This window comes from Cervus elaphus, chromosome 11 (assembly GCF_910594005.1).
Source record: "Cervus elaphus chromosome 11, mCerEla1.1, whole genome shotgun sequence".
In the NCBI taxonomy this organism is placed as follows: domain Eukaryota; kingdom Metazoa; phylum Chordata; class Mammalia; order Artiodactyla; family Cervidae; genus Cervus; species Cervus elaphus.
Window position 1 is genome coordinate 95,172,467 of NC_057825.1, and position 26,345 is coordinate 95,198,811.

General features: G+C 43.4%; 1 protein-coding gene across 2 annotated transcripts in view; it reads right to left on the bottom strand.

Annotated features, from left to right (window-relative positions):
- Positions 1 to 2,515: 2,515 nt before the first annotated feature.
- The window catches only part of TMEM182 (transmembrane protein 182), a 47,233-nt gene continuing 23,403 nt past the window's right edge, over positions 2,516 to 26,345 (bottom strand). The window contains exons 4-5 of one of the 2 annotated variants that reach the window (XM_043918494.1): positions 19,827 to 19,964; positions 2,516 to 4,527 (exon numbers count right to left, since the gene is read on the bottom strand). In XM_043918494.1, the coding sequence (XP_043774429.1) occupies positions 4,307 to 4,527; positions 19,827 to 19,964 (359 nt within the window). In that variant the 3' untranslated portion in view covers positions 2,516 to 4,306. The remainder of the gene's footprint in view (positions 4,528 to 19,826; positions 19,965 to 26,345) is intronic. The other variant, XM_043918495.1, reaches the window with a different exon arrangement.

Here is a 26,345-nt window from a genome sequence, read left to right on the forward strand (position 1 = left end):
AGAAATCTTTCTGTTTTCATTCAGATATGTCCAAAATATTTTCCTTCCATTATTAGGGAGAAGCCAAGAGGTGTCATAGAAAGAGCACGCAGTTCAAACACCTAGAGAACCATCTCCAATCCTTCCTCACAGAGTGGCCTTGGGTGACTTCCACACCTTCTCAATTTCAGTCCCTCAGCTCCACAAGGGAGTGACACCACCAAACGGCGTAGGAATGGGTAGTGGCACCCAGGAAGTGCTCAAGAATCGGAGTCAGCCTGTTGTTAATCTTGTCTGGACTTTCATCCGGTGGAAGTCTAGAAAGTATTCTAAGGGTATGTGCTCAGTCGCCCAGCTGTGTCCAACTCTCTGCAACTCCATGGACTGTAGCCCACCAGGTTCCTCTGTCCATGGGATTTTCCCTGCAAGAATACTGGAGTGAGTCATTTCCTCCTCCAGGGGATCTTCCTGACCCAGGGATCAAACCCACCTCTTGCATCTCCAACATTGGCAGGCGGATTCTTTACCACTGAGCTACCTGGGAAGCCCATAACCTAGGGTGGACATTCCTTGTTATTTCTCCATTTAAAAATATATCCACATGAAGAACAGCAAAATGACTCAGAAACAGCAGGATCTCCAGAATCAGTGACTCTAACACAGACCAGGCGGGCCCATGTCTGAGATGCGTGGGCTTGGCTGCTATTGAGAGTGTAGATAATCTCTGAAATATCTAATGACATGAAATTGTTCAAGCTGTCATATTAAGTAAAAATCTGAGTTTACAAACCACTTTTCTGTATGACCCTCTAAGTTATCTAATGTCCCCATGTGGCCTAGTGGTAAAGAACCCACTTGCAAATGGAGGAGGCAGAAAAGAGGTGGGTGGGTTTGATCCCTGGGTGGGGAATATACCCTGGAGGAGGGCATGGCAACTCAATCCAGTATTCTTGCCTGGAGAATCCCTTGGACAGAGGAGCCTGGCAGGCTACAGTCCACGGGGTCACAAAGAGTTGGACATGACTGAGTGACTGAGAACTTTAAGTTACCTACTAGAACTATTTATGTACTGCTTGACTCTAGTGGTGGAATTATGGATGAAATTTCTTTCGTTCTACTCATTTATACTTTCTGAATGGTTTAATGAATATGTATAACTTTTGCAAAGAAAAACAATTTGGAGAAGTAAACAAATTTTAATGTCTTTTTTTTGCTGTCCTATTGTGTCTGTGAATAGGAAATAACAGACCTTAGAAATCATATTTTTCTGGAGGTTGGGTAGGTGGTACAATGGTAGGCTTTCGGGTTCACCATTTTGTGACTAAGACAACAACAGTATGAAGCAACTGCATTAGTTAGAAATGTCATGCTATCATGTGGACAGGTAAAAGTATTAGAACTCATAAACTGTACTGATAATGCTATCGATCAATCAATCAAAAACTAAGTATCTATAAGCATATGATGTGGCCCCTATTCCCAGCAGCCTTGAGATGGTCTGCCAATTGTGCTAGTAGTCAGGTCAAGTGGAGAGAAAGTAGTAAAAAAAAGAAAAACTCCACAAAAACAAACTTATAAACGTAACACACACACACACACCCAAGTTGATAATCAATAATTACCAAGCACTGACACCTCTTCCATCATATAAATATAATCTTATAAGTGGATTTAATCTTCAAATTCAGTAAATACATTTCATAGATTAGTCATAAAAGCAGTCAGTGTCCACTAACAGTACACTTAACAGAATTAGCTGACAGCATACCTTCAACCCCAAATTAAACATCTTCATTCAGCATCTTTGTAGGGTTTTTCCAGCAGTTTCCTATGTTCCCTGTCGCAGAACTGAACTAAACTGCTTGGGCAAAGAGGAGAAGGAGAGAACACAGTCTCCACCAGAGTCCAAGGTCACACCTCACTTTCCTCTTACCTCACTCTTTCTACAAGTGTCACCAAAAAGCTATCTTACTTACTGAACTGAAATTTCAAGACGCAAAGTCAATCCTCTTAAAAAGATTTGTAAAAAGATTTGTAAAACTTTGAAAGATTTGGAAATAAATTAATACACTAAATAGAGAAATAAAACAAAGCATACTATCCCAAATCAGATGTAAGACTGTTACAAGAATATATCTCAGTTATTTTTAAGTGTATTTTACTTGCTGACATGATAAGTACAACTCACCTTTCCTCCATGGATTGTTGCTGAAATAGATCAGGCAATATGCTTGAATTAATGTGATCAATGCATTACAACTATTACTTCCAAAGTGTGGATCTGTGTAAAAGTGTCACGTACATCAGATATTCAGCCAGTTACCTTAAGATAAATATATGGTAGTCACACAAATATTAGAAAGTAAGACTAACCATCTGAAAACTACAAATATTCAAACCTTTACTAAAAAAAAAAAAAAAAAAAACAGCTTGCACATGAAATTCGAATGACGTATAATACACTAGAAAAAGGCTCCATTCCAAAGTTCTACCAAAAGGAATTGTTTTTACAGATGCCATGAGTTAATCAAATACATCTAGCATCATCTGGAAAATTTAATAGCATGCCACAACTTAATATCACAGTCAACACGCATAACAGAACCCATAATTATTTTTGTAATAATCAGGCCAAAAACAAAAAAATAAATGAAGCAATATAAAAAATGAAACAGAAGAACACAAAGGAAAGTACCAGGAAAATGTTTATGACAAAATTGAAACCGTCTGAGAAACCAGTTAAGGCCCTGAAGTCTTTTCTTTTTTTTTCTTTTTTAACAGGAAAGTCCGGTTGGTAGGTAACCCCTAAAACGCCCTGTGATCTGCACACACCTCAGACCTTCATTTTTTTCCCCAGAGCACCCTCCCAGTAAACCAGGTTTAAAGGAAAAGCCCAAGGTGTGCACAGAAGAGACAATCTTGGGACTGGGGATGAGGCACCTGGGGACAGCGTCTCTGCCCCCACCAGGCTCAGCTTCTAAGGGGCCACCCTTTCGTCCGCCTCCGGCTCAAGCCCTTGGTGTCCGCAGCCGCTGCAGAGAGAAACGCTGTGTCTGGAACACGTCAGTCCGCACACCACGCAGGGCGGCCTTCACTAGGCGAGTCCTCTGTCAGGGGGTTTCCAGAATGCAGATTGGACCTAGGCTTCTCAGATGGATGTGATTTGCATCAAAACTAGTGCCAAACAAACATCTTTGATATGCAAAATGTCTACTCTAGTGAATATAATCATTCCTACATGCCCCCCCGCCCCACCCAGCCAAGTTTTCCTCCAAGAGGTTAAAGCAAATAGCAGATCTGTAAATGCTAATGTACTTGCTGTAAAGCTGAAGACAGGGAGGGTCAACAGTGAAGGGCATCAAATGATGAGAAGAGCTACATACAACCCATAAGATCTTGGGGAAAGTTAATATTTCATAGTCTTTAATAAAGCAAGACTATTATCACCCTCATCTGGAAGCATTTTGGACATTTATAGTGAGTGCATATTAAAAACACATGTCATCAGTAAATCTTCACATGCTGGACAGATTAGCAATATAATTTTTAGCTGGAAATTTTAAAATATCAAATAGAATTATGTACAAAGCACAGGCGCTTGGTTTTTACATACTTTCAACCATATTCCATATACAACTAAGCCACTTTCAGTTCACAAAAATCCAATCTGCATTATCGGTGATTTGGTATAGAGATTTGCTTCTTTTAAATATAGCTTAAGATTTATATAAGCATGCACAATTAAGTGAATAACTTAACATAACCAAACTTAATTTTGCTTAAGAAAGCAGAATTAAATACAGGTTGGTTTTGTGGGGGCCCATTCTAACTGATGAGTTTGTGTGGCTCCTGCTAAGGGAGCAACTTTGATCTATTTTTAAGTGGTGAATAATCTGCTCACAGGAGCTGGTACCTGTGTATGTGGATATTTACGTACAGAGAGAAGTAATTACTCTCCTAAGAATTTTTCTTAAGAGCAGCAGAAGTGAATGTGAAGGAGGCTTAAATCAAATCATGATTTGCCCCTGGTGATAGTATTTTGCACTTTCAGGCCTTTGTTACCTGCAAACTCCAACAAGTATGGTGAAAGGGATGAGGCCCATGTTACCTGCAAACTAGGTTCCTGAGGGCACTTAGACAGGACTGAAGCACGTGGAGAGATTCTAGGACACTCCTATGAGAGAAAATCACAATGACTAATTCAAATAGCAAGTAACAAGTTACATCAATTCACTCTATGCCAGGATCATGGAGACAAAATGAAAAAAAAAAAAAAAAAAGCTCTGTTTTAAAATCATTCAAGGAGACACTGAAGGCAGCAGTCTGACTAGTGATGTATCTGAATGTGCCGTCCAACAAGCAGAAACAGTAATCCAGCCAGCAGGGAGAAAAAAATCCCCGCCGGGGCCAGGAAAAAGGACCAGCCGTACAGCACAGAGGGGCTGAATTCTGAGCAGTATCTCATTTTCACGTGTCTGTAGCTTTCCATGTCAGCCACCGCCTGGACCCAGATGACATACAGCATCATCACCAGGGAAAACAGGACGCCTGAGGGGACAGAACAAGACACCTTTAGCCTTTTGAAGATGTCTGCCTGAGAGTGCTAGCAGACCAGTCATACACCTGATGATAACGCTGTCTGAATCCAATTCTAGCTAAATCACCTACTTTGTGTCAGACCTGCTATTGCATGCTTCCTAGGTACATCACTTATCTTCAACGTTCAGGGCATTGAGGGCGAGAGCTGCAGAAGGAGGAGGACAGTGGCTGACCTGTACTGACTGAGCGCTTGCTGTGTGCCAGGGGCTATATCAGGTGCTTGTGAACCTAAGAGTCAAAGATCCCTTGTGCTATTGTGAAAGTCGTGTCTGACTCTGTGGGACCCCGTGGACTGGAGCCCGCCAGGCAAGAATCCCTCTGTCCATGGGATTCTCCAGGCAAGAAAACTGGAGTGGGTTGCCATTCCCTTCTCCAGGGAATCTTCCAGGGATTGAACCCAGGTCTCCTGAAATGTTGGCAGACTCTTTACCATCTGAGCCACCAGGGAAGCCCTGCCTAGCAGAATTTACTTTCCAACATTTATCTGTCTTTATTGTATGTCTTGTTTGTGATGAGCATTGTTATATGTTATTTCTTTCAACATGTACAACATACTCATGAAACAGGTACTCTGAACCCCCAGTTTCAAGTTTATGCAAACTCAGCTGGTAGCTTTCCTAGCTGATTTTTAGTTCAAAGTCTTTAGACTATTGGTATAACAATATAACAGTTATAACTACAGCTAACTGGTGCTGTAGTTAAATGTGACAGTGAAAACAGAAGCTAAGTAAGTACCAGAAAAAAACAGAGATGGGAGCACTGAACTAATATAAAAGAACATACGTGACTCTTTAACAAACTTTCTGTGGATTCGCGATCAAGAGCCTTATTAAATAAAAGAGAGGAAGAAAGAAAGAAAGGAGGGAGGGAGGGAAACTACTAAACAGAAGGCAACATAATTTACCAACCATTTCAATATAAAACTGCAATCCACCTACTCAAAAATACTGTTGGGATTACAAGGGCAGAGAAGTAGCATAGTGTTGGACACTTGACTTTATCAAATAATATGGCAGTTGAGCTTTATGAATGTGGAAATCTGAGACTACTACTAAGCACATGCTTTTCCACCTGGCTGTGACCGTGAGAGCAGAAGGAGGTGGTACCGCTGCACTTAGCTGCAGTCTGGAGAGTCTGCTAAGTTGCTTTACCATTGAATGAGTGACAGGTCCCCATATATGAATTTGTCCCAAAGCAAAATATACTTCCAGTAGTCATGTATGGATATTGAGAGCTGGGCCATAAAGAAGGCTGTGTGCTAAGAATTGATGCTTTCGAATCATGGTGCTGGAAAAGACCCTCGAGAGTCCCTTGGACTGCAACGAGATCAAACCAGTCAATCCTACAGGAAATCAGTCCTGAATATTCACTGGAAGGGCTGATGCTGAAGCTGAAGCTCCGATCCTTTGCCCACATGATGTGAAGAGCCGGCTCACTGTAAAAGACCCTCATGCTGGGAAAGATTAAGGGCAAGAGGAGAAGCGGGTGGCAGAGGATGAGATGGTTGGATGGCATCACTGACTCAAAGGACATGAGTTTGAGCAAGCTCTGGGAGACGGTGAAGGACAGGGAATCATGACATGCTGCAGCTCATGGGATTGCAAAGAGTTAGACACAGCTTAGTGACTGAACAACAACAAAAATATACCTGAGGTCACTTGTTATTTGTCCAGAAGTTTAATCCAAACTTGTTAAGGACCTACTGTACTCTGAATGAATGAACTGAACCATCGGGTATAAAAGCTCCACATTCTAATTGCTAGTCTGTCTGGAAGGTAGGCACCACCCTGGATTAGGAGCAGAGGCCGAAAAACATGGAGAGAAGAGACCATTTAACGTGGGTTACAAGCCTAGCCATCCATCGCTCTTGTGGAGTTAACCATGTTCCTAAAGCATTTAAGTGTCCTCGCCCTCCTGGGTCATGAATTTCATAAAGAATCTTGAGAAGAAGGGACCACACGTTATGTCAAAGTATGTCATCAGAGCCGAAACTTTACCCTGATTGTAATACAAGCTACAGAGTTGTGAAGAGTCAACACAATGGCTTCACTAACAAGAACCATCCTTCACTCTGCCTTCTGAATGTGAGTGTACACGTCGCAGCGCAGAACAGAGCCGTCTAATCACTGCACGACAACTGGATCACAAAGAAACAGTGAAGCCGGATCCGGCCAGCAAGCTTCTCGCAGAACCATGCCTCAGATTGTGACAGCAATACGGTGAGGCCATGTGCTGTCTAGCAACTCTGAGCATCTCAATGCATTTTTTTTCAGCAAATACACCGACAGTGTGCTCTGCTAATGTAAAGGTTTGGCTTGGTCATCTGCATACCCTTTGCAAACACATTGCGAACATTTTTTATTATTTGTTAATATATATACATATTTTTAATCTTCCTTGCATCATGTGAATCTCTTTTGCTTTCAGGTATTTTTATTTTTAAAAATTTCCTTGGTGAAAAACTAATAGCTTTATACATCTTTTCTTCAAGAATTGTAAAACTCTTACTGAATTTAGACTATATTTTTTAAAGCATTGTAGGGGCCTCCCAGGTGGCTCAGTGGTAAAGAACCCACCTGCCAATGCAGGGGACATGGGTTCAATCCTGGTCCAGGCAGTTTCCACACGCTGCGGAGGAACACAGCCTGTGCGCCACAGCTGTTGAGCCTGTGCTTCAGAGCCTGGGAGCTGCAACTACTGAAGCCCGTGTGCCCTAGAGCCCGTGCTCTGCAACCAGAGAGGACACTAGCAATGAGAAGCTCTCGCACGTTACTAGAGAGTAGCTCCCACTTGCCGCAACTAGAGAAAAAGTCCAGGCAGCAGTGAAGACCCAGCACAGCCAAGAATAATAAATAAACAAATAAATAAAATTATTAAAATGTATTGTAGAACATCATGCAGATGATCCACAATAAGGAAGAATTAAGTTACATTTAATTATTGCTGTTCTTTGAAGAGCAATTACATCCTGAAAGCAACGAATAACAGTGGTTTCTATCAATACAGTCTTGTTCACTGGTTGGAGACATAGTCCATTTACTTCATAACAGATCAGCTTATGATTATACCCCTGGGGTAAAACAGTGCTTTCCTACTCTTCATAACCCATTACATCGCCAGTGTGTGTGTGTGTGTGTGTGTGTGTGTGTGTGTGTGTGTGTGTGTGCAGACAGACAAACAGAAGGAAAATGAACTAACAAACATGGGGAAACTATCAATATTTACACAAAAGGCCAACAGATTAGCTAATATGGCAGCAAAAATTTATGATGGGGGCTGCATGAAGTAAGTAGCCAAAAGAAGAGTCAGGAGACTATGCTTACAGTGGGACTGATCATACACGTACATATATTGAGGCAAACTGGAGTCAAGTTCTTTACTCCTGAAAAGGGAGTCACAGATTTGAAAAGGGGGAAAGCTAGAATGAACTCTATGGTGCTTTTTTAGAATTGAATGTGTTGGTGTGAGTTTATGGTTTTAGATAGATGGATAAATGAATGAATATGAAGGCAAATGTGTTCACACACCTTTGTGCGTGTATGTACCTAAATACACTTACTGGCTGTTCCCTGTGAAAGTCTGGGAGCAACCCCACCCCAATTCCATGGAGCACACCAGGCATCCAGATCTTGGCTTCTAAACAAGAGATTCAGGGCATCTCTGAGAAACAGTTGAGTCCAGGCTGGGACAGAAAGTACAAGACGAATCTGGAACATCATGTTATACTAAAAAAGTACAAGTGTGCTCAGAGAATAGTGTGGACATTCAGAAAACAAATCTTGGGGCTTCTCCTAGCCAGTTCTAAGAACATTTGACTATTAAACAAATAATGATAGAAGCCCTTTACATCTCATCAAACAAAAGAGGGATCCAAGAGCCCACAGAGATATAAATAAGCAAGTGAATAAATAAGTAGGGAGAAGGGAATGCCTTTCATTCAGAATGCTGACTTACAAATACAGAAGGAAGAGCTGAATCAGAAATCACTGCTAGGCGATCATTTAAGTCAGAATTAATTCAGGCAAGAAACAAAAATGGATACTAAAACTAGTGGATGAAATTTAGATGGGAAATAAATATTTACACCAGCTCAGAGTCTCTTCCCATAAAACACGTATTAGTCGTAAAGAAAAAACAGCAACTTTACACTGAAGAAACCTGGCAAATCCCACTTTACTCAAGGGATCAAGGCTGGTAAAACCAGGGACAGGACAGACTGACGCTACATACCACCGCAAGAGATTCAGTGAGAACACAAAGCAGCGGCTGTGATACTGCAGTGGAAAGGGAAGAACCCAAACCCAGTACTGAGGAAGCATCAGACAAACCAACTCAGGAATGTCCCAGAAAACCACAGGCCTGTACTCTTCGAAAGAGCCCAGCTCATGAAGGTCAAAGCAGGATTTATTCTGGTTTGATGGATACTCAACTGAAACATCTAAACACAGAGCATGTTCCAGGACTTGATTCTTTTGCTTTCTTTAATAGACATTGTTGGGAAAATTAGCAAAATGTGAAGGGAGTCTCTGGGTGAAGGGGCTTACCATTTCTCTGTACGTTTGAAAATATATCAAAACAAGAAACAAAATGAATGAGCAAAAAAAAATGTGGTGGAAGTGTGTGGCTACCTGTGCTGGAAAGTGAATGTGGTGGGGTGGGAGGAGAGGATGTGTCTTCACACCCAGAGAGATGCATCTCCTATTGGTGGGATATTGTGACTGCTGATGAACAGCAACATTATTGATGATTGGATCAATAATGTATGGATGTGAGAGGTGGACCATAAAGAAGACCGAGCAATGAAGAACTGATGCTTTCAAACTGGTGCTGGAGAAGATTCTTGAGAGTCCCTTGGACTGAAAGGAGAAAAAACCAGTCAATCCTAAATGAAATCAACCCAGAATACTCATCGGAAGGACTGATGCAGAAGCTGAAGCTCCGATACTCTGGCCACCTGATGCAAAGAGCCAACACTTGGGAAGGACCCTGATGCTGGAAACGATTGAGGGCAGGAGGAGAAGGGGGCAACAGAGAATGAGAGAGTTGGATGGCATCACCTACTCAATGGACATGAGTTTTACTAAACTCCGAGACATAGTGAAAAGACAGGGAAGCCTGGCGTGCAGCAGTCCATTGGGTCACAAAGAGCCAGACACAATTTAGTGACTGAACAGCAACAATTATTGATTTGGTCCACCCACCAAGTGAAGAGTCTCCTGTGGGTCAGCACTAATACTATGGAAAAACCTTAACTACAAAAAGAAATTCATAAAAACATAAGTAATAGCTGTCTTGAGAGACAAGTGAATTATATTTCAAACCCACTTGCCACAGTGATTTTAGCAGGAATAGAAAGTATTGCCAATATTCAGGTAATAATTTTTTAAAATGAAGTTATATTTAAATTAGGTCATACATTTTGAAAGCACAATTTATCTCCAATTGAATTTTATAATTTCTATTTTTTGAAGTCTAACAAAAATTCATAAAATATCTTACTGGAGGCATAATCAAAATATGGTCCCAAAGCCCATGAAGCTTTGTGACCATAATAAAACAAATAAATGGAAAAATAATTACAGCATATCAACAACAAGGTGGGTTTCTTACTGGCTGTGTGGTGAGGAGTCATTCAGGCTTATGAGTATGCATAGTTTCTATCACAAATGTCACAAATTCAACCTGGAGAGCATTTTTTTTTTGTACAAAGGTCATTTTTCTGGTCTCATGTCTTTATTTAATCAATGAAATCTATGTATTGGGTATTATCGATCAGATTTTTCAAATACTTACTACTTTTGTAGATTGGCATGATAATTTCTGATAAACATCCTTTATATTCAATACTCTGTTTTCTCTCTCTCTCTCTTTTTTTTTTAACTTTTTGGCCATTCCCCTTGGCATGCAGGATCTTAGTTCTCCAACTAGGGATTGAACCCACATCTCCTGCATTGGAAGCAGAGTCTCAACCACTAGACCACCAGGGAAGTCTCAATACTCTGTACTCTCTTATGAAACAATTATCGATGATAGATAGAGAATGATTGTGCAGGCGTATCCATATCTACTCACAAGTAGTGAGGGGTTTGATCTGAGAAGCAGTTTCATCTAAGCCCAAGGAAGGGTCTACTGCGATAACTGAGTTTCGGGAAGTACTCGGTGGTTGAAGGGCACAGGGCTGCAGTCCGTCCACCCTGATTCAGGATCACCATTTAGAAAGTTTAAACTTTCCTAGCTGAGTAGCACTGAGCATGTTTCTAACGCCTCTGTGTCTCCGATTCATCACTGGTAAAACAGAGATGATGCAAGTGCCCACCAAAGAGAGCAATAAGGGAAATGAACAGAGGAAAGCACTCCAGGAGCAAGATGGCCCAGACAGGACGAGCACATAGCCAACACTGAGCTTTGGCATGCGCTCTTGCTGTGGCTAGAAATATCATCCTCTGAAACCTTCTGAAGCATCAGAGCTTCTCACGTGACGGGACTGTTTCAGGACGGGCCAAGAGGCACGAGAAGCAGGTTGCCCGTGGATTCTCCTTTCTGAGACTTCACGGGTCTGCCCGTGCCTTGCTGGAATCGTCCGCCAGGTGGCGCCCGTCAGCTCACAGACCCCGTCTAGGGATCATTTCAGAAAGAGCATCAGGTGAATCCAGACTGGAGCTTATTCCTATTAAGGACGTTTTCTGTTTCCACTGTCCAGTCAAGCAAGCCTCCCTCCCCTCCACAGCAGCCCCTTAGTCATAGGAAGCAGAGATTCTTCCTAGGAAAATCCAGCCCATGTCGATCTGATCATTCAGATAAATCTATACCTCATGTGCCTCTCTTCTACATAAGAAAGTGTATGTGAAGGGGAAAAAAGGCCTCAGAAAACAGGTAACATAATCTAATGAAGAAAGCAATATGCCCTGTCCACTCACTACTAGCTATTTTTCCAGCAAGTGACAGTTTGGGGCAAGGGTGTGGAATGAAACAGAATATTCACAAACAAATTAAACCCCTCACAGTACGGAGTAAACAGTAGATGTTAATGATACACGTACTTTGGAAAAGGAAAATGAAGCAGATGGAAACACACTCTGCCCGTCCACCTTGGCAAAATTCACTCCAAACCAGAGATCCTATTTGTAGGCCAGAAAGTCTTGTCACCTGACATGTTTAAGACTCCTCAGTGTGGAGGTTAACTATTCAATGCATTCATTTGTCAGGCCTGTTACTCTAGTTCTCAGCTCAGATACATTTTTTAAAAGGGGGTGGGGAGCATTTATTTATCCATGTTTTAAACTGAAGCTTTTTTCAAAAAAGTTCCACCAAAGCTATTACTGAGCGGGCCTCTCACATCCTCGATTCACCTGGGCAGAAGTCAACCACAGTCCAGATGGTCCCCAGCAAGGATGGTGCAACCAGCCAAGGCTGGGGTGGTGGGGGCGGGGGTGACTCCTCTCTCCCCCTCTCGCCCTCCTCCCCTCTATAGTCATCATCTGGCTCAGAGGTTAAACTGACTGTGATGTGTCCTTTTTGCATTCCTCCTCTGGGGACTTGTCCCTTTGCTTTACTGTCACATACAGGCAGACCTTGTTTCACTGCCCTTCACTTTATTGTGCATCTCAGATATTGCATTTTTTAGTAAAGTGAAGGTCTGTGGCAACCCTGCACCGAGCAAGTCTGTCAGCGCCATTTTTCTACACACTATTTGCTCACTTTGCATTTCTGCGTCACATCACGGCCATCCTCACGCTATTTCAACCGTTTTCACTATTGTTACACTTGTCAGGGTGATCTGGCATTGCTGATCTCTGCTGTTCCTCTTACAAGAAGATTATGACCTGGTCAAGTCTCAGATGATGTTTAGCAATTTGCGGCAGTAAAGTATATTTTAATTAAGGTCAGTACATTTTTTTAGACATAATGGTATTGCACACTAATGGATTATAGCAGAGAAGGGTCTGGAAGCAAACCCTCATCTCTTCGAGGTGCGCCTGTGTCTACCACGTTGACTCCCATTCAAAACCAAGACAGGGCAAGTCTGATTCTAACAGTCTATGCCACAAATCTCAGCTGAGAAGCAATGTGGAGAAAAAAGAAACTTTCAAAGAAGCATCTGAGAAAGAAAAGTAGTATGACTTTAAAGTACTTTTGTAAATAATAACTATTCTAAGCTCTTCCCTATTTAATACCCGCCAAGGTTGACTTACTCTGGTACTTGATATTTATGGGGAAAAAAAAAGTCAGATTGAGGATATTAAAATTCCACATGAGAATAGTATCAGAATCCAACACGATGATTTTCCTAGACAAATCCCCAAATGTGACAACTGAAGATGCAAGGCAAGTGTACAAAAACAGGTACTCTTAGAAACATGAGTCATCTGTACACCTGAGACTCTGGACTGAGCACAAGGAAAAGCTGAGCAGCCATTCTGCATTTCCGGAAAATCCAAGACACTAATTCTCCTTCAACAGTACATCTGCCTGACATACCAGCAATGGCTAGTTATTATTCATCACTATTTTCCTCCACCGCCCACCTCCAACAGACCAGAGCCCTGAATAAAATGCTCAAGTCCTGTACTTTGGTGTATATTTGGTTCCATACTGAGAAGCTATGCTTTTGATTTTCTCTGAAAGTCCACTTCTTGCCTGCTAAGAAGACAGAAGCTTTAGCAAAGCCACCCGGCAAGCCCTTGCAGGCCCTCCAGGCCAGTTTCCCTCACAGGGAGGTCCCCTCAGCTCCCCTGGCGGGGGGGGGGGTCCCCTCAGCTCCCCTGGGGTCAGCAGCTATTTATAGTCTGAGCCTCTCACTACAGGGACTGGAGAGGGCAGGGGCGCTCAGAGAGGTGTGTGCGCCTGTAAGTGGAGGACGCTGCCTCCAGGCCATCAGCAGTTCTTCCCTGATCCCTCCTGCTCTTGATCTGTTTCCTCCATACTCTGCTCTGCTCTGACCATTTGGCTTTATCTGGAGGAAGATGTGAGAAGCAAGGCATGACCCCCAAGCCTCCTGTGAGCCATATGTTTGGTCTCAGCCAAAGGAGAGTGAATATCCGACAAACGTCCCTGGGATTCTAAGAACTACTTTTTCCAGCATTAGGGTAAAAAACGTCTCCTGCAGTATGCATCCATCGCATCTGTGTTTTCTCTAGAAATGAGCGTGGTTTGCCATGAACTACTACAAATTCCACTGATCTTTTAAATGAATTAAGAAAACACACCACAAATCCGATGTGCTTCTGAGTCAGTTTTACCGTCTTGAAGAAGAATGTCATGTTCCCTTCACATCCACTTACCCCCCTAACCCATGTTTTTAGGGGCTCCCATCCCGACCCTCTTAGAAAGCACTGTCCTCCAGACTAGAAGGACATGCTCGGGGTGTCTCACCCCACTCACGTCCCTCGTGAGCCACGGCAGCGTGTGAAACAGCTGTGTGGACAAGGAAAGGATGTGCCCTGCGGTCACTGAATGGGGCAGGAGTCAGGGCACAGCTTGGCTTCCATCACCTTCCAAAGGACTCACTGCACTGCCAAGGCATTCCTTTGGCTAGCATACCCTGGGGCTGGATGGAGTGCGGGCTTCGATGTTCCTCTGACCACAAGACGAGTGAGCAGTCTCACCAACGTGAGATGCTAACAAGGCATTTAGCCAAGATTCAGAAGTTTCCCAGCCCTCTCGACCCAGCTGAGACTATGTGGAGCTCTACACCCAGCAGAAAAAAATATAATCCCAGGTTGTCATTCAAGAAAAGTTGATTTCAATTATAGAAGAGAAATCTCTCTACCCTGTTGTTCAGTCACTGAGTCATGTCCGACTCTTTGTGAGCCCCCGGACTGCAACACAACAGGCTTCCCTGTCCTTCACCATCTCCCAGAGTTTGCTCAAACTTGTGTCCATTGAGTCGATGATGCCGTCCAACCATTTCATCCTCTGCTGCCCTCTTCTCCTCCTGCCCTCAGTCTTTCCCAGCATCGGGGTCTTATCTAAATGAGGTGGCTCTTCACATCGGGTGGCCAAGGTATTGGAGCTTCAGCTTCAGCATCAGTCCTTCTAATGAATATTCAGGATTGATTTCCTTTAGGATTGACTGGTTTTATCTCGTTGCTTTCTAAGGGACTCTCAAGAGTCTTCTCCAGCACCACAATTAAAAACAATCAATTCTTTGGCGCTCAGCCTTCTTTATACCCTGATAAGCTGATAAAATACCATTTTTAGCTGTGATGGATTATCACACAATGTCAGTGTCCCAGAACATGCCAAACCCTGTCCTCATTATTTCCGGTACACTCAGGGATCTTACTCATCCACAGCAATTCCTGCATTGACGTTGCTTTGCCGGGCGTGAGGAACATTCAGCCACACAATGATTTTCTCCACATAATTCAAATGTTTTTTAATGCCACGCCTTCTGACATCTTTCCTATCATATCGGGTATCACAGGGTGCGGAGAAGCCCTGAGTCAGCCCTCCATAGCTGAGTCCCATGGAGTTCACATTGGAAGAAACTCAGCCACTCTTCAGGCCTTGGAGTGGTGTGGCAGAGACTCACTTAAACATACTTGGGGGCTGCCACGTCCTGACGATCACCTCGCACTTGGTCCGGAACTGAACTTCCGTGGGGAACACACGGCCCGGCTGGAGGAGGCATCTGGCCCAGAGCGGGAAGTGGCGACACAGGGCCTTCAGACTCTGCCCGAGCTGCTGACAGAGCGTAAGGAAGACCGCGGACTCCATGCTCGCTCACACTGACAGCTGTGACGTCAGCACGCCCCGGCCGTGCGTGCGTGGGATGCGCCCGAGCGGCCTGCGTGCTGACGCCAGAGTCCTGTGCACACACCAGCGAGGCCAGTCGGAATGTGGTTCCGCCCTCTCAAGGCCGTCGGTCCAAATAAAGAGAGAGTGTCTTGTTTGTGGTGTGCATAAAGTAGCTACGGCAACTGCGGGCCCGGGCGACACCTGTTCCCGACTGCCAGGCCCAGCACGGAGAGTTGGCATGGGGAGACAGCGAGGTCTGGAGTGACCAGCACGCCCTGAAAATGAGAGGTTTTGGAATACTTGCCCCCTGGAATGAGAACTCTTCGTTTTGAAAACGTGACCTCTAACTACGGAAAGCTCGATAAATTCGATCCAGTTTAACTCAGTAAATGACTACATGCATGGTTCCATGTTAAATACAGCACAGAAAAATCCTGGCTGCCCCCAAAACCTAGGGACCAGAGCATATTTTCCTAATGTCCCTATAGGATAGTCTGTAAGTTTCCATTTCCAGTTGGAGAGTATTAATTGCCTATTAAGAAATCTGGGGGTGGAAATAATAGACAACTGAAAGATTTGTAAAATTTGTCTCTCAATAACACTCCGGCTTATGGATGATTTATTAAAGCCCCATAATTGCTTTAAAAGATGTGTCTCATGGTGGAAATTGCTACTAGACAGTAAGTTTCAGGTATTCCTGAGGCCATCACTTTTACTGTCCAAACTGATAAAAAAAAATAGTAATTTAAAAACTCTCATCCAATGGAATACCTCCTTGTGTTCTTAGGAAATAAACGGCCATACACAAACAGTAAATAATTGGTCTGTGAAGGAAATTAAAAGTCAGATTTGAAGTTTTCTTATAACTGTCTAGTTGAGTGGCTTTCAGGACCGTATCCCTGGAACACATTGACTCCTCCCTTTCGCATGAAGTCCTGAGCCAAGAGGACCTCAGCCCCATACCCAAGGCAGCCAGAGACCCACTGGAGAGGGAAAACCCACTGAATGGGTTTGAATCAGATGCTTCACCTTTCTTCAGAGTCCTTAGCCAAATTAATTCTTTAGATACACAATTTTCTCAAACAAATTATAAAATGGAAAAAAAAAATGACCAACAATTTTTTCAAGAGCACTGCATACACACAAACGCATAATTCTCTAATAAGACAAAACCCAGGATCACAGTATCTCTGAGTTTAAAACAATCATGTTGCCCATAATGTAAGTACTGGACTACTGTTAGTACATATTCCCTTTATAGAGAAAGGTTTAAAAAGATGGAAAAGCAAAGAAGAAGAAAGGTTTTAGTAGAAAGAAAGGTTTTACATTTTAGTAGAGGGAGATTATTTCTGGGAAGATCATGGGAAAATATACACCATAACTAGACCTTTGAATGAAGTGAGAGTAGAGTGTGATATGGGTGAGAAAATATATTTGGTGAAGAAGATGCTCAGTTTTAAGGCACATAAGGGATTCCAGTTCAGTTCAGTCACTCAGTCGTGTCTGACTCTTTGCGACCCCACGGACTGCAGCACGCCAGGCTGCCCTGTACACCACCAACTCCCAGAGCTTGCTCAAACTCATGTCCATTGAATCAGTGATGCCATCCAACCATCTCATCTTCTGTCGTCCCCTTCTCTTCCTGCCTTCAATCTTTCCCAGCATCAGGGTCTTTTCCAATGAGTCAGTTCTTCGCATCAGATGGCCAAAGTATTGGAATTTCAGCTTCAGCATCAGTCCTTCCAATGAATATTCAGGACTGATTTCCTTTAGGATGGACTGGTTGGATCTTCTTGCTGTCCAAGGGACTCTCGAGAGTCTTCTCCAGTCAAAAAGCATTAATTCTTCAGTGCTCAGCTTTCTTTAATAGTCCAACTTTCACATCCATACATGACTACTGGAAAAACCACAGCTTTGAATAGACAGACCTTTGTCAGCAAAGAAATGTCTCCACTTTTTAATATGCTGTCTAGGTTGGTCATAGCCTTTCTTCCTTTCTTCCAATCTTTTAATTTCATGGCTGCAGTCACCATCTGCAGTGATTTTGGAGCCCAAGAAAATAAAGTCTCTCACTGTTTCCATTGTGTCCCCATCTATTTCCCATGAAGTAATGGGACCAGATGCCATGATCTTAGTTTTTTGAATGTTGAGTTTTACGCCAACTTTTTCACTCTCCTCTTTCACTTTCATCAAGAGGCTCTTTAGTTCTTCTTCACTTTCAGCCATAAGGGTGGTGTCATCTGCACATCCGAGGTTATTGATATTTCTCCCAGCAATCTTGATTCCAGCTTGTGCTTCATCCACCCCAGCATTTCACATAACGTACTCTGCATATAAATTAAATAAGCAGGGTGACAATATACAGCCTTGACGTACTTCTTTCCCAATTTGCAACCAGTCTGTTGTTCCATGTCTGGTTCTATCTGCTTCTTCTTGACCTGCATACAGATTTCTCAGAAGGCAGATAAGGTGGTCTGGTATTCCCATCTCTTGAAGAATTTTCCACAGTTTGTTGTGATCCACACAGTCAAAGGCTTTGGCATAATCAATAAAGCAGAAGTAGATGTTTTTCTGGAGTTCTCTTGCTTTTTCGATGATTCAATGGATGTTGGCAATTTGATCTCTGGTTCCTCTGCCTTTTCTAAATCCAGCTTGAACATCTGGAAGTTCATGGTTCACGCACTGTAGAAGTCTGGCTTGGAGAACTTTGAGCATTACTTTACTAGTATGTGAGATGAGTGCAATTGTGTGGTAGTTCGAACATTCTTTAGCATTGCCCTTCTTTGGGATTGCAATGAAAACTGACCTTTTCCAGTCCTGTAGCCACTGCTAAGTTTTCCAAATTTGCTGGCATATTGAGTGCAGCACTTTCATAGCATCAGCTTTTAGGATTTGAATAAGAGATTTGGTCTAATGGAATTATGAAGTGTAGATAGATTATCAGTCATGAGATCTAAGTCAAAGAAGCCAAACACAGTGTGATTCCACAGACAGGAAATGTCTGGAAGAGGAAACTCACAGGGACAGATAATGGACTGGTGGTTTCCAGAGCTGGAGGGGACAGAAGGGGAGGGGAGGATGAGGTTTCTTTGTAATATGATAAGAAAAAAAAATATCCTGGACTCAGATAGTGCTGATCTTTGTCCAGCTCTGGAAATGTACTCAAAACACTGCATGACACATTTAAAAATGTACATTTTGTGGTATGTGAACTATATTTCAAATATTTAAAGTTATTTTTAAATTCATGAGCTCAGATGGGTAAATCTGGGTCCTTGATAAAGACTCCCTGAAGACTCAGTGAAGAGAACAGTTGAAATAAGAAATGAAAAGAAAGACAGAATAGGTTAGATAGGGCCCCTATCCCCAGGGTGGGCTTTGGTTTCATTTGCTGTTGTTGTTTTGTGGGGTTTTTAAGCTCTTTGAGCAGAGATCACTCTTCTTATTCCCTCTGCAAAATTAAGGATAATTTTTATACAAAAATAGTGCTTAAAGAAGCCATTTTGTTAACTGACCATTGGTTAAGTGATTCTGGGCAGCAACATGAGATATCTTTGCAGCAACTACAAAGGCTGCTGAGCCGCTCAGCCTGTCCCGTCCTTCATGGTCACTACAGTCTCAGGTGAGGCACCTGGACCTTCTCATGTGACCCTGCAACATAGCAAAGGCAGGCCCAGTTGGGTCTTGTTAGTGCTCAGTCGTGTCTGACTCTGACCCTGTGGACTGTAGTCCACCAGGCTCCTCTGTCCATGGGATTGCCCAGGCAAGAATGCTGGAGTGGGTTGCCATTTCCTCCTCCACAGCTGGGTCTTAGGCTGAAGTTTGTCTAAATTCCTAGAATTCTTATGTTTACAAAAAGATATTGTGCTTATGTTTTCAGGTTAGTGCTCTGAATTTTAATTCCTGATGAAGAGAAAAAGTCTTAAAATTCACAAAACTCACCTATTCAGTTATTTTTCTATTTGTACTATGATCATTTCAGTGGGACTTAGAAGGACTAGTTGGAAAGCTGACTAAAATAAATGCAGGTTTTACAGAGAAGGTGCTTAGATAACGCATATGAACCACAATTATGAAAATGGAATGATGATGTTATAGAAAAAATTGATTTTCACCTGAGATAAATAAATCATGAGGGTTTGTAATATCGTAACGGGCTATCTTCTTAGGCACACACAAGAGGCTTCACATACATCCAGATGTTATAGACAGACGTGTCGTGACTCCTGTTTTACGGGTGGAAATTTAACAGGACAAGGGGGATTAAAAGGCTCTTACGGCAGAGCTTTCCTGTCTATTGTCTTCACTCACAGAACGTGGGAACAATGAGCAAATGGAAAACACAAAGTCCCTGGAAAAGTGTGTGCCACCTAGGCAGCACTCAGGAAATACTGTGTGTGCATATTAACATATTACTAACTCCTAGAAGTCTCACCTCTGAAACCAGAACGGGAAAATACAAGGACGTATTCCACAGCTGGAAATCACAGCCTTCACACTGGACGTACCTGCGGCGATGTAGGCGCCTCCCCCGGCTTTGTAGAGAAGGTGGCTGGTGAAGGGTGCTGCGCAGATGATCAGAAAGCTTGCAGTCACCACGGCGACCACCCCCAGCAGCATCAGGACCGCCCAGAAGCCACGGTAAACTGCAGGTCCCAGGAGAAAAGGAAAAGAGTAAGGCACACTTAGACTGTGAACACGGCAGGCTGGCGCACGGTAAGTTTCTCTCTTCTCCACGCTTCTAATTTCAGCCCCAGCACGCTGGGCAGCCTCCCAGGCTGTGGTCCTGAGTTATCTTTGAAACGAAGCCTCACCAGATGACTTTGGATTCAATGATGCCGAACTTCTACCAACACAAGCTTGGTATTTACACCACACACAAGCTTAATATATTCCGGGAGCTCTTTTTCTGACCAGCTTATCCATTTAGAAATGGGAGCACTCACAGTTCTAGAAACACTCCTCTTGAGCAAGTTCCCAGATGGGTCACACACAGGAGTTTATACCAAATGGACAAAGACATAAAAAGGCATTCACATCCACAAAAACTGCCTCTTACTTCCTGCCAAGAAGATGCTTGAACCGCAGTGATCCCTGAGAAGCTGCTAACAGTTCCCCCAGTTTCCTAACAAAAAAGTAGGCTTCTATTTAGATTGTGACTCTATTGGAAAATAGTCTTAAGGTAATAAAAGTGACAAGCAAAGCCAAACAAGAAAAGGTTTGTATAGACTGAGATTTAAAATAAGATATTTTTAAGACTTACTACTTTCTGTGAATACTTGTTCTTAGATTTAAAATGAAAAGTTATACTGGTCTCTTAGTCAAGGGTCAGTAAGTCTGAATTAATGGATGCAGCTGGTGATAAATAAATAGTGGATTTGGTGACATATAGTAATCGAATAAAAAGGAATTCTAATGATCATTTTTGAGTGGGATAATTACTGATCCACTAAACAAATTCATCATTTTCCAAAGGCTAAAACACAAAAACAAATTCCTACATGTGTAAATGATGAAAAGTGTAGCACAACATACTGGGGAAATTACAATGAAACTACAGAAACTTCATAAGAAAGTAAAGAATGATTTTTCTCGACAAGCCCACCTGGCCAATATATAGATATAGATAGATAAATCAACTGGAATCTTTAAGAGGAAAGAGGATGGGAAGATGGAATATTGACGAGAGGAGCCACTGCAGTTAAACAGGACAAGGAAGTTTGCATTTTGGTGTGAGTAACTGGGTTTTGAAGGCAAGAACACAAGGGCAGACTTTCACCTCACACGCCGATGTGCCTCGTGGGGCACGGCTGCTGGGCTGACGGTGTGAGGAGGCATTCTGTGGTTGGATTCCAGCTCCTCGGGGCACAGGGCAGGAAAGTACTGATCGATTTGACTGTGGGTAGTAAGAGGGAAGGCTTTGAGACACACCTTTGCCTTCCCTGTCCGACCAGAGTTACTAGATAACAGAGGAGCCTCACTGTTTACATTTGCATGCACCTCATTTACTGCACCATCATGAGGTGGTTCTGTGGCAAGCGGGGTGTAAATGTCAATAAGAGGTGGTCCGGGGAAAGTGGAGCACGACAAATTATAAAGCATAGTACCGTAGAGAAACACAGCTTTTGGAATCAGAGTGCCCTGAGTATTCACCATTTATAGTTACTTAAACTTAGGTGTTTGTCACCTCACATCCTGCCCAGTGAGCTCAGGAAGTTAGTGACCCATAGGACACATTCTGTACACACAAAAAAACAATAATTTGTGGACCTAGCTTGACCATGCAGAGACAAGAATATTCGCCTGCTCAACCTGGAGGAGGAACTGATGATGGAAGCATGACATCTATTCGAGAAAAGCAAAGAAGCTCTTCTCCCCCTCCCCACTTCTCCTTTGATTATGAAACTGTAGCCCAGTAAGTTCCAGGGTACTGCATTTCTCACTTGTCTGCTTATAAACCTCACAACTAACCTATTCTAAGAAATCACTTCTTATCTGTCACTTTGCCTCTTGCTGATTTCTTTTCTGCTCTGAGACTGAGAGCTCTGGGTACCGGAGCTCTTTGGAGCCCCTAAAGTGACTCCTAACGATACCAGGGGGACTGCAAGAGAGAGAAGGTGGGTCACACCGGTGGGGTGACCGCTCACCCTGAGGCCTGCTGCTTCCGGCCCTGGTTTACTCTATCACAACCACTCGACTTTGGAGTCTCAGTCCCTGCGGAAACGCAGGAGCAACAGACTGGTACTTCATGGAGGGGGTCCCGGCTGCCTGGAGAGTTGTGACCATACAGACAGAGCTTCCAAGTGAACTTCCTTACGGCAGTCACCACAGCCTTTATGTCTGCCCGCGCTTCAGTGTTCCAAAGTGCGCAACTCTCAGCCTGTTTCAGAATTTCTTGGAACTTCCTGTTTCTTAGCTAATTATATTACCTAGTTTGCATATGTGGCACACTTCGATTCCAGAATGGAAATGTTCGGTGGTAATGAAGAATCGTCTCAGAATTGGGTAGTTCCTCCACTCTCTGAAGTAAAACTGAGGCAATCAGAATTTTCAACATGAAGTGAATTACGTTGCATGTGTTTTGAGATATTACTAACTGTGTGACTCTGATAGAACACAGTTTTCTAAACCAGAAAGCACTGTCCTTCAAATAAGTTTATAGGAAGGATTGATAACATACATGACAAGTAGTTACATGCAGTAAAGAATCAAAAATATTTGTTACTACTATTATTTTTACATGCTTTATAATAAAATGCTCTTGTCAACAATGTAGTTAATATTTAAAAGATACCTATTAATCTCATGGATCTAGGATAGGGCAAGCTTTTAGTTCTAGTACATAGACGCTAAAAAGTTTAAAGAATGTTCTTGTTTGGTTAGTGATTTATATACTGTTTAAGACTTCTAGATCTTGAATGTATCTCTGAGAATACTCAATCTGTTTGCTTGTTCTTAATATGAGCCCATAAAAACTGCAAGTTCTGTCTCTGAAAGCTTTGAACTGTGCCAAGTGAAAACATCTCTAAAAATCCATTTCTACCCCCATTAAATACAATTCAAAGCTCAACTTAAATGATATTGAATTTCTATTAATTCCTTAGAACATGAAGCAAGATATACAATATGCATAGATTTACATGTAATCTACATCATCACAATTTGGATTAATTAAAGGAAAGCTTCATCTGAATCAATCTGTGAAAGGCCAGAATTAACTATTGTTTTCAAAGAAATGAAGTTCTGTTAATCCTAAATAAATTGGTGAACTAACCTAACAAAGTGGTCCTTGGTTGGGTGTTGTAATGAGGAGGAGGATGAATAATTAACAATAGATATTGTCAAATAACTAACAACAGACATTAGAGAAATGGTTCTCCTGAAGTACTCATTATATTTTCCTAAATCGATCAAACTTTCACCCTTACACTATTACTTTCAGGGGCTTCCCTGGTGGTTCAGATGTAAAGAATCCACCTGCAAGTGCAGGAGACCCAGGTTCAACCCCTGGGTCGGGAAGATCCCTTGGAGAAGGGAATGGCAATCCACTCCAGTATTCTTGCCTGGAAAATCCCAAGGACAGAGGAACCTGGCCGGCTACAGTCCATCGGGCCGCAAAGAGTCAGACACGACTGAGCAGCTTAACACACACACACATCATTCCTGCAGATGGACAGAGAATGAACCAGCAGGAGAAAGCACAGACCAAGGAAAACAAGTGAAGCAGTCATTACAGCCTCCGGGCGGGGGCTGGGCTGGGCTGGATGGGGAGAGGGGAGGGGGGCAGAGATAACAGTGATTTTGTTGTTAGGGGTGGTAAGAAACCAGCAGGAAAAAGGCTGTGTTCATGGCTGTCGTCTGTACGCCCAAACAGGATGTTCTGTTAAGGTATCAAGACACCTCGACAGGATTTTGTAATATTTTAATTTACACAACAAACCCTCTTTCATACAGAGCGCAGAGAGGGGAAAGTCAATCCAAATGATCACGATTCCAAATCTATAGTGTTTTGATTAATTATTCTGTTGTGTCTATAAAAATGTAAATATTGTCTTTGCAGTTTCAAGATAAACTTCAGTGGTGTTCATTTTTCAAAGCTTGCGATCTTGCCTCAGACACCTCACGAAGCTAGTTCAGAGAGCCAGTCCTGTGTTTCGACACATCCTGGAGCACAGACAGCATGAAGTGCTATAAACCGTTCCAAAAGGAAGCCAAAACAAAGCCCTGCCACCCCCTCCCCGTCCTCGTCGGCAAACGAGGGCCTGCGGCATATGCTGCTGATAGCTTCGGGCAAGCCGCTTCTGCTGCTCAGGCCAGCAAGCCGGCCCTGCATTTCCACACACCACTTGCCTTGGCGACGTCGGGCGGGTCTAAAAATACAGTGATGCCGGCACCGGCACCGGAGCGGAAAGACAGCCGCTGCCCGGCGCGGCCGTCTGAGCTCCACCGCGGAGGACGTGCCAAGTCACGTGCTCTGCCCAGGCCGTGGGTTTTCAGGACAAAGAGAACACTAAGAGGCCCGACAAAGTTTATTTACTTCCCTCTTGTAAACCTGGCTGCGAAGGAATAGCTGAGAGGCAGAAAGTGCCTGCCCCGCCGGCGGCGGGGGCGGTGGTGACCTTGGGAAAGGCCCCGACGCCACCGGAGGAGCGTGGCTTCTCCCACCGGGGAGAGCTGGGGCACACCCAGGGCATTAGTCATTGTCTGGGCTGCCCTTCTGGCATCCTCAAGGTCGTGGTAGGGAGAAAGCCAAGGGTCTCAGAAGCCAGGTGAAGGACCTCAGAACAGGCCACCCCCACACATGCCAGCTTGGTACCAGGGTCACTGTGAGCTGGGGTCAAATGGGAACCAACGCACACTTGCAGGAGTTTTCCTTGTCTGAGGGAAGGAGAAACTTCAGAGAAATGAGGACCTCCAGAGGAGGAGTTTTATGGCCATGAAAAAGACAGCAAGTCAGCATAGCGATGGGTCTTCAGACAAACCTACCAAAACAACCCATCTCTTCCGTTAGTTTCTCTCATATATTTCTCCTGGTCACTTTCCCCCAATTTACAACCCAGGCTCAATTTTCTTTTTCCTTTGTCTTGTCGCATCTCCATGTTCATCACTCTGCTAAAGGATACGTAAGTTCCCAGGCCTATTGGCTTCTTCAGGTCTCGCCTTTCTATGAAGGCCTCCGTGTGCACACAGAAGTGTCAAGCTTTCCTCTGTCAATCTGTCTTTTCTGTCTCTGTAATGTGATAATACCGGCAGCCATCCCACCACGCCCTTAAGAAGACTGAATGAGCTAATGCGGGTCAGCGTGGAGTGGGGCCTGGCCTCACACGCTCTCCGAGTTCCCGAAGCCTGCCCATGACCGGGCAGCACTCTGCACTGTCCTTCTTTACATTCCCACATCCACGTCTGGCCGGTGCCCTCCTGCAGGGCAAAGACTCAGTCTGGCCCATCTTTCCTACTCTAGGAAAAGCTTTATACCTGACATGCAGTGGATGCTCAACAACATACGAGTAAGTGGATAATTGCTAACTTATCACTCAGTCCCCACTGAAATCTCAATATATACAGTCAAGGTTGGTGAGATATTTAATGACCATGAGAAAGAACGAAGCCCACCCATTCACAATGGAAACGAATCGATGGTCTTGGCCTCTGGTCACGATGACTGGAGGGGACCATTATCACTGAAATCACTACTAGGGAGAAACGGGCACAGGAAGAGAAGAGCTGAGTAGTCAAGTGGGGAGACGTGAACACCTAGATGCTAGGAGCACCAAGGGCTGCTCAGCTCTTCATACTTTTTAAACATTAAATATGAATCTGTTTACCCAAAGCTTTGGGCAGACAACTGAAAATAAGTATGGCAAATCCTTGCTTACTTGACGGTGAATATTTTGTTGTAAGTTTCTTAGGACCTCTGAGCCCATATCTTTCAGATGATTTGCCTCCAATAATTTGTAATACCCTAGACACACATTTCTCTGAGGAATTTTATGGTCATTTGTCACAACTGTACATCCAGGAATCTTTCTCTAAGGGAGCTGACTCAAAAGTAGTTTCTCTACTTCTTTGTCAGAAAAGTTAGTTTAGGAATTGCACAGCAGTAAAATGATTTGATATTTCTCCTCTATTTTTATCATAAAACACCAAAAAAAGAAGCAATTAACAACTGAATTGAATTCCACTTTTTCCTTTACCCATGCTCAAACAGGGACTGAGAAATCTACTGTGTACCAGGCACCGTGCTAGATAAGCACATACTGGTGATGTGCCATGAAAAATGCCCAACATGTGCTACCAAGCAGTCACTGGGAGTGAAAGCCACAGTCAGATGACTGCAGCTGTGCCAAATGCAAGGGCAGGATCCCGTGGTACGCCGCCCAGGAATAGAGGAAGGGCACGTGACCCAGTCTTGGCATATGACAGAAGATTCCTTGGAGGAAGTGCTTCTTAAACGGGAGAGCAGGAACACAGGAAATGGAGGCAGAGAGCAGAAAGCATGAACAAAAATCAAGGAAGAAAGTGGTGTG